This window comes from Acanthochromis polyacanthus, chromosome 19, assembly GCF_021347895.1.
Source record: "Acanthochromis polyacanthus isolate Apoly-LR-REF ecotype Palm Island chromosome 19, KAUST_Apoly_ChrSc, whole genome shotgun sequence".
Lineage (NCBI taxonomy): Eukaryota > Metazoa > Chordata > Actinopteri > Pomacentridae > Acanthochromis > Acanthochromis polyacanthus.
In genome coordinates, this window is record NC_067131.1 from 8,474,957 (window position 1) to 8,487,594 (window position 12,638).

At 41.2% G+C, this 12,638-nt stretch overlaps 1 protein-coding gene across 10 annotated transcripts in view; it reads left to right on the forward strand.

Annotated features, from left to right (window-relative positions):
- pald1a (phosphatase domain containing paladin 1a) overlaps positions 1-12,638 on the forward strand; it is a 66,052-nt gene that overhangs the window by 7,599 nt on the left and 45,815 nt on the right. For 5 of the 10 annotated variants that reach the window (XM_022190992.2, XM_051939474.1, XM_022190991.2 and 2 more), the window contains exons 2-12: positions 3,477-3,674; positions 3,883-3,985; positions 6,138-6,317; positions 6,745-6,909; positions 7,000-7,160; positions 8,555-8,630; positions 9,660-9,814; positions 9,943-10,039; positions 11,434-11,538; positions 11,935-12,030; positions 12,113-12,247. In XM_022190992.2, coding sequence (XP_022046684.1) covers positions 3,490-3,674; positions 3,883-3,985; positions 6,138-6,317; positions 6,745-6,909; positions 7,000-7,160; positions 8,555-8,630; positions 9,660-9,814; positions 9,943-10,039; positions 11,434-11,538; positions 11,935-12,030; positions 12,113-12,247 — 1,458 coding nt within the window. In that variant the 5' untranslated portion in view covers positions 3,477-3,489. Of the gene's footprint in view, positions 1-652; positions 952-3,476; positions 3,675-3,882; positions 3,986-6,137; positions 6,318-6,744; positions 6,910-6,999; positions 7,161-8,554; positions 8,631-9,659; positions 9,815-9,942; positions 10,040-11,433; positions 11,539-11,934; positions 12,031-12,112; positions 12,248-12,638 lie in introns of those variants that run through there. The other 5 variants (XM_022190994.2, XM_051939475.1, XM_051939473.1 and 2 more) reach the window with 3 other exon arrangements.

Below are 12,638 nucleotides of genomic sequence, written 5' to 3' on the forward strand. Positions count from 1 at the left end.
TGGGAAGCGTGTGGGATTGAGGAGAATGGCAGAATCTGTTGTCAGTGTTTTACTGCTTTCCACTGAGCCACATAGGAACATGCATATTATCATGCATGACTGTGGTGGTGGGTGAAGGAAACCTACTGATTAAATGTCCTTAAAGTGACAGAGATCGAAAATGGGTTTGCTGTGTAAATTCCCTTTGCTGTGCGGAACGTACAAGACGAGACTGTTTTCAGTCAAAAACAGAAAGTGAAGAAGACGTCTTTAATCTGTCATGTCTCGTATTACACATCGTCTGGCAGCCATTTATTTGCTTTAATATTTTTGAAAATCTGTTTCATTTTTGAAGCCTAAACTTTCCAGGTTTTAGTTTGGAAAAAATAGCTTTGTAAGTGCAGAAACTAGCTGAAATTTTGGGAAAATTTTGATGCAAAATTGACTAACTATTGCAAATTAAGTATATTATATGCACAAGTTTTCAAATTTTGAAAAAGTGTCAATCTGTCAATCTTTTAATTGAGCTATCCTTTCAGCATGCCCCTTCTGTACTGCCTACTGCCTACAAGAGTCAACTGTGTGTCGTCTTTGTGCAGAGCCTGTCCCTGTGAAAGGGAGCAGAACTTTAGCCATCTGGCTGCCAGATGTAGCGCTACTTCCCCCGGTCCCCTCCGTAGAGACTTGAGTCTCCTGCTTGAATCTGCTTCCCAACATCAGACAGGAGATAGGACGAAGACGAGGAGGACTTTGTGTAAAAGCTTCTGAAGTGTTTTTTCGCTGAATGCCAAGCAGGCGGGCACTTTGAGGTTCCCGCGAGGGGTGTTTCCCACCGACTAGGGGGGTGGGTGACGGGATTCAAAAGAGGAAGATTTTCTTTTTTGGATGTCATGCCAAGTTCTCACACTCCTTTTGGACCATGGCGGACAACAAGCAGCAAAGAAAGGGGTCTGGAAGTGCCTCATCTCATACGTAAGATGGTAGATTTCTGTGGATTGTTGCACTGTGGAGCGCTTTTGTTGTTTTTCTTGTGGCGGCCGTAAAATTATGGCAACAGAGATGCTTTCGGTATGTGGCGAGGACTCAAATAGACTTGGGCAGCTGGAGCACAGTTTTCTTGAAAAGTTAGCTGCCTTTTATAGAGCGATTCTGCCTCTCTTTACTCCTCAGCCTTTCTATGGTACAGTCATTTGCGTATTTTCTAAAACCACACACCTTTTAGTCCATCTATTAGTGTTTTATAGCCATGCCAGCAGACAAAATAACAAATCAATGTGTTGTCTTACCCACTGTGCTTGTGAGAAGAGAGTCTTCCTGCTGAATCAAAAGGTCTCGGAGTACAAGGTTGACCTGCCCACACACCTCCAGACGCAACAAAGAGGAGAGTGGCTGTGACTCATCCGCCACTTCTCTCTCCACACGGCCTCTCTGCACAGTGAGAGTTCATTTTATTCAAAGCTGGAGATCACACGGAGGTGCTTTGGGCTCAGGCGGCAAAGACGACGCTGCCATGTGCCTGAACTGTGTGACATAAAGTAGATTTCCATGTTGGGTTGATTCTGACCTGTTGGTTAGTGTTCACTGTCTCAGTTTGTTTTTTTCACCTCCTATTTTTCATAGAAATTAAGCATTTTCGCATGTCTTTCTGTGTCTGTGTGCCTCAGTGCTGTGGGTTTCTAAACGGCAACATGTTTAAAGTGATGTTAAGGAGCAGCATCGGCTCATTTGTTTATCCACTGAGCTCCCCGGACAGCTCACTGTTTATTCAGAGGGGAGGAGGTTCGCTTGAAACCTGTGGCTGACCCGTATGAGGGTCTGACTGCTCCGTATCCAGCTGTATGATTAAAATATAAACTGTCGCACTAATGAAATGATTTAGGTATGACATCAGTGGTGATTAAAGTGCTTATTTAACAAAGAGGGAGGATTTTAGAAGTCACTGATTAAACCGTTCCATGCTCTGTAAAGACTCACAAAACTGCTTCTGCTAATACTGAAAAAATAATATTTTTGACTTAATTTATGACATTATCTCAATTCGCTATGTCGGGGTATTTTTCTGCTTTTTTATGTAATCAAATGGTTGGAATAGTTTGTCAGTAATTCAAGGGCATAGATGAATAAATCGCCAGATGGTCAAAATAAAAGCATTTGTGCTTCAGCAGTGTTTATTTTTAAACCACAGTGTGAATGCAAGCTGGGCAAAACCCTGAAACTACAGTTTTAAGCAGAAAAGTAATAGTTTGGCTTATTTGAAATTACTCACCTTCTTGCACATTAAAAGGTCAGCTCTACCCAAATCGCTCAGCTAGGTGTGAATCTGCACCCAGCAGCCCTGGGTCTGGCTGTTGAAAATCCAGCATAATCCAGCACAACAGTCACTGATTAGTTTAATCCTTCCAACAAAAAAAAAGTCTGATCACGATGTTTTCAGGCCTTAGCTCAGCTATGCTGATCGGCTTCTAGCTGTCGCTTCATATTTAAGGAGCAGATTAGTGTTGATTTTCTCATTTATTTCAAGATGGTATTTCCTCTTGGCACCATTAGTGTCTGCATGTTTCCCTGCCAATCACTTGGTAGTTGTTTAGGTTTCTAAATAAAAGCCAAATAGGTCAACTTAAGAACAGCAATGATGCTTCTGGGGCATGTTTAATTATCCAAAAATATGAGAAACCCAAAAATCCCAATATGCATTTTTTTGTATCTCATTATTAACTCTGTTACGATTTCAGTATTTAGTGCTGTGGTGTTCTTTGCCTCTCACGGATCATGGTTCAATGAGGATAATTCAGTCATTTTTCTTTAAAAATGCATGTTGAAACTTTTTTTTTTTAAATGTACATAGAAAGACCTGCATAAATACCTACAAAAATTGTTTTACATTTTGATTTTTTTTCTTTTTATGGAGATGATAAATTACCACAAGACGCATCTTCTGTTGAGGGTGGCTTTGCTAATATGTAAAATGAACCATTTTCATTTTATATGTTGATTAAACTTATTAAGTCAAGCAGAAAAAGTTTGATACAGAATTATTTTTTTTGCTTTAAAATGGGTCAGTTTGACCTGCAACATGACAGGAGGGTTAAAGGTGGTGATATATGAAAAGTCAGAGGATCGTCAGTGTTTCATTCTCTCGATTCCACATCCAAGTCTGCAACAAATTTCATATAAATGCATGCAGCGACCTTTGCTAAAGTGATTGTCTGCTATCCTTAAAACCAAGCTATAACCATCTAACAGGAAAAAAAAATCTGCATCTAGCTTCAGAAATGATTTCATATCCTGTGTTTGTATTAGTGACTGCCCGATTTTGTTTCCTCAATTACTTCATTGTTGAAGTGTGAGACATTCACTGAATCACTTTTCACACCTTAAAGATGCTTCAACCCCCAAATACATGCTGCTGGATGTGTTGCCACTCTGCGCGGGATTTTATGTACATGTCTAAGTGTGTTTGCTTCCTGTTTCTGAGTCCGCTGCGATGTCATTCACAGCAGCTTGTGGAGCATGGGTACAACTGCCAGCGCCGCACCACAGCCTGTTTCTGTAGCGTCGCCGCTTGAGAGTGTCCATGGCAACGGGATGGCTGACAGCAGGCAGTCTCTTAGCATGAGCCCCTTCCAGACAGTCAACATCCACAACAACAAGGCCAAGTCCATTATCACCAACAAAGTCGCACCTGTCGTCATCACGTAAGTCCCTCCCTGAATCCGCGTTCTCGCAATTGGGTGTTAAACCTTTTTGATCACTGCGGTGACATCCCCACCCCCACCCCCTCGAGCCCAAGTGTTTGCCTCCGTTATCATGTCTTTTGTCGATCCGGGCCGAGCAAACAGTAGCTGATAATTGAATTGACCTCTCTTTGCCAATCCGGACCTTCCGCTGTGTTTTGTGTTGCAGATACAACTGCAGACAGGAATTTCAGATTCACGATGACATCCTCAAGAGCAACTACAAAGTGGGTCGGATATCGGACGCGATGCCCGAGCACTACCTGGTGCAGGTGAGGACGGCTTGCAGCTGCAGCGAGGCGTCACAGAAAGCTGTGGATTCATCTCACCCTTCTTTCTTACTGTGTGTTCTTTTCACATTCACACGTCCCAATCGCAGAGCGGCACAGGAGCATTGTCACGCGCCGTTTTCTGATCAGAGGCGGCCGTTGAAACAGGAATGTTGTCACCTTTCTAGCGAAGGCTTTGATCTGCTCTGTCACCTCTGTGTGGTAGTTCAGGCATGCGGCGTTTCGTCAGTGTTAACCCACAGCTTCTGTTTACATACGGAGACGGGTCAGTCGTTTCACCCTGGAAGAGATCCACTAAAAAAATCTTTAAAATGTAAGCAGGCGCTTTCCCCAAAATTCAAATTAAACCTATAAACCAGAAGTAATTCTTACTTACTATGGGCTTATTTTCCCCCTCTATGGAAACAGCACAACCATACCTAAAAGTAAATATAACTCATTCATGTCTTTTGGGCTTTATCACACAGTTATAATGCCATAAATCATATAAAGGAGAACATTTATTAGAATTTCTTTAGCTGACTAATTACCATACTTAGCCTGTGCACAGCCTGCAGTTCAGCCCGGCTCAGCTAAAACTTCCCTGATCTTTTGTCTTTTAACTGTTGGAGCTGAGTCACTAATGGCTTCCCAGTTGTTCTGAGGAGTACAAAATTAGAGAAAACAATTAGTTTAATTAGTTTTTTGTACATTTTCAAATGCGACGTGTTAAATAACGTGATTTTCAGTAGCATATCACGATTTTAAGCTAACATTCGGTTAAGATTCCCGACTCAAAAGCACATCACAGACTTCTGGCTTTGATCAGATGTGTGATTTTGTTTTTCTTTTTAAAGACAGCATGCCTTCAAACCTGCTGTTTGGTTTTGAGGTTCAAAGGATTAAAGCAAAGTCTGACTAGTGTTGTGTTTTCAGCTTTATGCCATCACTTCAAATACATCTGAATGCATCTATCCGATCACACGGTACACATTTTTAGAGCATTCCAGTTAAAAAAATAAATAAATGTGCTGTTTATTTCCCAGAGTCTATAAGTATTGCCTCTGCTGTGTTACTGCAGCTTATAAACTGTGACTTTCTGTGTAACAGTTCACATGTCTAATGTGAAGAAAAGTATACAGTATGACCTCTGGTTTGATCCAAACTGATTCTGTCGCCCTGTTGTGTGTTGTGGATACTTTAAAATTATAAGTAATTATTGAGCTGTAGCTCCAGGTGCGCAAATGTGTACAACTTTGTTGGAGAGATCCTGTTGCTGTTTGATGCTACAGACTCAGAGGAAAGACTCCAAACAGCTCAAAGTACATCGCTTGGGCAATTCAGAGCTTTGCTGTCTTGAAAGCGATACTTAAATGTTGTTTGGTCTGGGCTAAGTAACGTGTGCGACGTGTCCGTTAAAGTGACCACTCAGACATGAAGCCGACATGTTGAGATGCTATCAGGTTAGCAAAAAGGATGTATTAGAGGGGCTCATAGTACCTGAAGGTGAAATCATCGCTGCCGAATCTGACAGATCACAAAAATACCACGTTACTTTAGCATGATGCATAGTCAGTTATCTGTGTTAATGTTTATATAGTCAAGACGGCATTGAAGAAAAATGGTGATAAAGTGCAGCTGTGTAGGAATGACCATGGAAACTGGAAACTACGGTGGCCCTGAGGCTGTCTTTGTCTGATTGGGATTTCTTTGCCCTGTGTTTTGTAATTACCCCATGCATGTGTTGTCAACCTGGTGAGGATGTTTTCTTAGTTTGCTTGTGTCTTGTCTTAAGTTGCACTGATTTGAAGTCTCAGGGTCGCTGTAGGGAACAAGCTCTGCTGAAGACGAAGGTGACAGAGCAGAAATTGGATCTGTTGAGACAACGCAGTAACTAGACTGCGTCTGTTTTGTTATTTGCAAACGGAAAGAAAGAGGAGTAGGAAGAGATTTAGCGTTGTTTTGGTGTCAGCGTGGGCGAAGAACTAAAAAAACAGAACAAGAGAGCATAAAAGCCATTAAAACTCCCATGATGATACAATGTAAATACCTTTTAAGATTTGTTTAACCGCTTTATCCGCCCTAAGAACTTGCGACTGCTGTGTCCGGGTCATGCTCCCAGATAAATTTGGAATAAAGTTGCATTTCTTTCCAGGGGGAGTACTTCATGGTCCAGGATGTCTACAGCAAAGCAGATGTGCTGAACACCACGGGCAGCTACGGAGCGCCCAACTTCCGCCAGGTGAAGGGATCCTACCCGCTGTATGGGATGGGTCAGCCCAGCCTGAACGGCTTCAAACAGGTCCTCCAGAGGCTCCAGGCGCAAGGACAAGAGGTCGGTGTTGTTTTGTACACATTTGTCCAGGCAGAATTTCAGATCTTTTGAGATACGTTCTGCTGGATCTTAGCTCTCTGTGTTGGTGCCTGTGTGGCTCTGCCTGGCCTCTTTTTTCCCTCCGTGTTGTCAGTAAATATTTGAGGAGTCAAGTGTTTAGTGGAGGCTGTGGCTCAATCGTAGAACTGAGCAAACAGAAAGTTGTGGTCATGTGAACCAGTGGAAAATGAAGCTCGCTCTCGTCTTGCAGCAGCGAGATGCTGACTGTAATTGAAATGAAATTGACAAAATTATACATCAGAGCTCTCCAAACTCCATGATGACAGATTGTTTTTCCAGTTATTAATGGAGGTGCTGTGGTTGGAAGAAGGCAACAGCCATTTTATTTCTTTAAAAATCTATTATTTGCTGTGCTTTTTGCAAACAGGAGATTATATTCTTCTGTGTAAGAGAGGAGCCAGTGGTGTTCCTGCACAAGGACGGCGACTTTGTGCCGTACACCCCCAGGAAGAAGGAAAACCTACATGAGAACCTTCACGGCCTGGAAAAGGAGGAGATGGTTGAACACCTGGAGCTCACAATCAGGAAGGAGGTGTCAGACTGCAGCGTCTACATGTGACAGAGCAAGTTTATTCAGATTCCAGCAGTGTTAAAAACCCTCCTTTCCTTCATCCTTCCGCAGCTTCATGACTTCGCCAAGCTCAACGAAAACGTCTTCTACGTCTACAACGACATCGAGTACTTCAAAGACGAGCCCCAGAAGATATCCATCACGTGTGAGGAGGACATCCATGTGACTGAGGAGGTCTACAAGAGGCCGATGTTCACTATGCCGGCCTACAGGTTGTTTATGTTGCTCGTTTATGAGCCCGTCTCCTCAGCTCATGCATGAGTTTACATGAAGCAGCGTGCGGCTGCCTGCTGCAGCACATGCAGGGAAGGTTATAAATAGTGGAGCTTGTTTGTGCAAAGGTTGGTTGGCCTGCTTTTTTAGCAAGAAAGGAGGGGGGGGAGAGTAAAAAAAAAAACCTACAGATTGCAGCATCCTGTTTGCAATCAGATCAGCGTAGTCTACTTTACCGAGATGTCATGAGCTGCTCACGGCATTTCCAGTGAAAGAGAACGTACTATTCCCAGAGGAGGGTGCTGAAGATTTTTCTCTCAATCTGAATGTTTTGTAGTCAAATAAAAACAGCAGGATGTTTTATTTTGGATAGTTTAAACCTCCTTAACCCACAAAATCCTCCAGTGAGTTTTGAACTGCATGTTGTCTTTAAATAAGCACAAAGTTTACACTATTTATCAGAGCCAAAAAGTGCAAAAACAGAAAAAAATGGTCAGAATTTTGACTTTCACTCTGTGAAAATATCATGTGTGATGTACAGTCAGTGGGCAGAATGAACAACATCTAAGATTAAAAGTAAGATATTTCATTTCCACTACTTTATTCCACATCTCAGTTGAAAAATTGTCAAAAAATAACCGTTTTCTTTAACCAGATTTTATAATAACAGCAAAAAACTCTGCCCTTCTTGGCACAACTGTGAAATCATTAGTGAGTCAGATGTAGGATTTTTTTTAAGCCAAAAAATCTTGGACTTTTTAAGCAAAACTGGGCTGAACTGCAGGCCGTGTTTGCATTGAGCAGACGGGAGATAAGTACAGGAACGAAACAAAAATATAAGTAGTAAAAATTCTACGATATGCAGATTTTTTTCCCTGCATTGACAACAGCTGTGGGAACTTGGAAAATCAGTGTACAGTTTTTTTCAATTTTTGTAAATAATCAAAGAAATTCAAGTTTAAATTTTCTTCTACTATGATTTATGACATTATAATTGTGTCACACTGCACAAAAAATGCCATTTTTGAGTTCTCTCTACTACTAGACAAGGTTGTGCTGTCTCTGTACAGGTTCAGGACTTTATATTGCAGTAAATAAAAAGCTTACGATCAATAGAAATGTGTGGCAAGAACAAAAAACTACTCGCACTCTGCTCGGGATTCAAAGGGTTAAAGTGCAGGTGGCGGGTTTTGATTTCGATCTCTCTCATCATCCCTTGTGGATTGTCAGAAGAGGCATGGTTTCTATCTAAACTAAACACAACATTGAGTGGCACAGCTGCTACGTCTTAAGGTTAGATGTTTATCTACAGTAAGCTGTGACCTACATAAAGGCAATATTGACACAACATGAGAGCAAGTTCAAATCTGGGTAACAATCTGTTGTGTTGCAGGTACTACAGATTACCACTACCGATGGAGGGAGCGCCATTGGAAGAAGACTTTGACGCATTTGTGAACATACTCAGGGTAAGCTCTCGTAAAAATGTCAATCAAAGAGCAAGTCCGCCAATTAAATCCCCCTTTTTTGGTCGAGCTTTTCTAGTTGGATCTGGTTCGGATGTGCCGTTAAAGTTATTAATGACTGGAATATCGGAGAGCATCTGGACTTTCTCAGTGAGGTAGTGAGAAGGTCACGCCAGCTCTTTTTAATCCACATGTAGCTTTTCTGTGCAATCAGTCACTCTAAAGTGTGATGGTTTTCAAAAAGAAATGGCAGCTTGTACTCACTTCATGTCCGCTCTTTGGTCATCCGCTCCGTCTGGTTTCCGCTCTGCCCTCCACTCACACAGGATGTTCTTTTCGTCTTGTTTTGCCCTTTTTTGGACTGACTTGCAGCAGCTGGTCCAGTTCCCTGTGGTTGGAAAGTGGCTCCTTTTTTTTTTTTTTAAACAGTGTTTGGATCTGAACTTTACTGCCATATTCGTTCTTTTCAGTCTGCCCTTAAATCTCACACGGTCGCTAACTCTTGGTAGCGCCAAAGTTGCAGCGACGCAGCATTGATTTGAAAGCTGTCGATTAAAACTATGTAAAACTTGGCTGAAACACTTTGACATGGCTGTTGAAAGTTGAGTGAAAACTTCTAAATTTTTTTATCCAAAAGCCAGATTAGACCAGGTTTTACCTCATTTAATCTGAAAGCCACCAAATCTGTGCTTACCAGGGGACAGTGTAATCTTTTTCTTGCTTTTATGATAACTTTAAGTCATTTTCGTTGGTTTATGTTCATTTAGTTGTTTCTTACTATAAAATAGCGTGACATTTAAACCGACAAATCAATAAGGAAAATATGTTTTTGCCTTGCTGACATGTTTCGACTGCATCTACATAAAAACGACCCATCATCAAGCAAGGTAAAACCATACTGTCCTTATTGATTTGCCGATTTAAAAGTAACGCTATTTTAAGTCCTTTTCTCCTCAGCGATACGATCTTTTTTGGGTTCTTTACTGTCTGCCATCACTTTAACATTCTCCTTCTGTGTGCTCTGTTTTCCAGGAGAGGCCCAGCTTGTCTCTGGGTCACGGTGCATCCCAGCAGCTGCCCGCTTTGCTCTTCAGCTGCCAGGTGGGCGTCGGTCGCACCAACCTGGCCATGATCCTGGGCACGCTGGTGATGAATCGCCTCAGGGGTGACACACAACCGCCATCTGTGTAAGATCTCAGCGTCAGATGCATCTTGGAAATGGAGAAGACACACGTGTATTTACTATTATCATGCATGTGTAATGGTACAGCTGGGTTTTTTTTTGTTTTTTTTTAATGATTGCCTTTTTACGTAGAGTTGAGGAGGCACCTGCTTCAGAGCCCAAACCACTGTTCAAAGTCATCCAGTCTCTGATCAACAAGCTGCCTAACGGACAGCAGGTCATGGAAGAGGTAAAACACAATTTTGGGTGCCATCCCAACAGCGGACTAAAGCAACAAATACATTACGAAATATTCTTATAATAAATTATAGATACAGTGGTCCCTCACCATATCGCGGTCTGACTGTATTGCACATTTTTAAAATGCATTTGGCATCGCAGATTTTTTGCTGTGTTGCAGAATTTTGCAGTATAGATATATTTGTATATTCATTAATTTGGTGAGCTGTGTTAAAGAATAGCGCTGGAGAAAGGATTTCTGCCTTTAACACACTTTGCAACTGGCAGATGCTTTTATTTTGACACACACGGAGAGTGACGCTGTACATAATGTGGCAGGAAGTCATCAAACACACTTCACAATCACAGGCGTGACGACATAACACTGAACCAAACTGTCTCGACTGACTAAACCACAGAAACGCAAACACTATTAACACTGTTACACTGATAGTAACCACAATAATGACATTTAAACCCCCAACACCCCGAACTCCCACGATGCATTGCAGCACAACACTTCAGTCAGAGCGAGTGGCTCTGCGATCGCTACATTATTTGAACTGTGTTGCGGTAAAATAAGCATTTTCTAGCCTAAAAAAATGAAAACAGTATAAAAAATATATAAAAAGTAATAGTTAAAAGAATATTTAATCAAAATAAAATGCGTAACATGCAGCGCTGAGCACTGATTAGCTCAGTGACCGTATCATTAGTCTCCTGTGTAGCAACATTCAGCATCTTGCCCTGTCCATTCCACATAGACGTCTGATCGCTGCACATAGTGTTGCTCTGCGGTGTATTTGGGGAGGGTTTATACAGCCTTAAAATCTACATAAATAACAAAATAAAGTATGGTTTGCTATTTTGTGGATTTTCGTCTGTCATGGGGGGTCTGTATTTCTGCCAAATTGTCCCTGAATTGTTGTCATGTAACTGTTGGTTGCAGCAGAGATGCTCATGGCTTACTGGTTGCAGCGAGGACCGTATAATTTTTTGTTTTTCATAGAATCTTGTTAAAGCAAATGTTTTATTTTAGGCAAAAAATTTAAAGAAGACTTCTAGAATAAAGTGATTTTTATGAAATATTCCGACTTTAAGCTTAGATTCAGTTATTTTTCCTAACAGAATGACAAATTACAGATGTTACTACAAGGACTATTAACAAGTGAAAAGTCTGACTATTATTTCTGTTTTTATAATTTCTTGCTCTGATAAATGGTGGAATTTTAATGTTTTTTCTTGTTCTGTTTTAAGAAGTGTGTGCCTTTCAAACTCCGATTTTGATGTTCAGAAATTTAAAATACATACGAGGGGATATTTAACTGATATTTTCAAATTCAATGTCAAGTTGCTGTTATATTTTAAGCCTTATTTAAGTTGATTGTCTTTTCTTCCTCGCAGGTTGACCAGGCTATAGCCCTGTGTTCAGAAATGCACAACATAAAAGAAGCAATATATGAGAACAAGAGTAAGCTGGAAGGGATCGGAGAAGATTATCAAATTCAGGTTAGTGATGATGCTTCTTCTGTTCTCTTCTTTCTTTTTTTCTTTGCTTGAGAATGGAAATTTGAAATATTTCTTTTCAAAAGCAGCACCTTGTGCCATAGACGGCTCGTGATTTCCAGCAGCTTCGACTGCTCAATTTATATTCAGCTAAATAAAGCGAGAGCAGGACGGCAATCAAAGGATAACATTGATGATGCATAAAACGTTCTTATCAGTGAGGGCCTTCGAAATGATTGAGGACTTAGGTAACATTAGTGGATTTAAAAAAGCTCTGTCTGTGAGGAAATCAGTGGAAACTTAAAAGCATCACTTCACTACAAAATTATATATAAAAAAAAAGAATCCTACAGAAGCTGCACATGTGAACAGATAATGAAGCTTTCATTTTTTTTCTAGGGAAACAGTACCAAAGACTACTTTCTCAACAGAACCATGCAGAGCTTGGAGCGCTACTTCTTCTTGATTGTATTTAACGCGTACCTTCATGAGCAGGTAATGCCCTTTCCCAGTTTAAATGTCTTTCCCAATGCCATGAAAAAAGAATCTTGAGCTGTAACTCTGTTGTGCTTTGCAGTATCCTCTTGCCTTCGTGTCCAACTTCAGCCAGTGGATGTGCTGCCACGCTTGGCTGTACAGGTTGCTGGCCTGCATGGATCTCTCAGAGCTGTCGGCTCCGGCCGAGCTGGTCACCAGAGGAGCACGTGTCTTGGTGAGAAAATCAGCAGGCGCACAATAGTTTTTTTATTATTTGTTTCCTCTGCTGAGATGTGTGGTTGTGAGAATTTGGCTCTGGATATTTTCAGCGTCATGCAGGATACAAATACAGCCCTTAATAAGTTTAGTGTTGCCTGCAAAATGCTGCTGATGTTGTTTTTATGCTTTTAAAGCTTGCAATAATTCATAAACAACATCTCAAATGTGCTATCTTCACATAGTCATGTAAATGGTGTTTTATGCAGTGCATTTATCCCAAGCTTTTTACTATTAACCTCATATTTGCCCACACACTCCCACTCTGGCTGCTCTGCAGGGTGCTAGCATGACCACCCACCACCCCTTCTACATCTTGAGCCCCATCACCTGTCTATGCAGTCAAATGT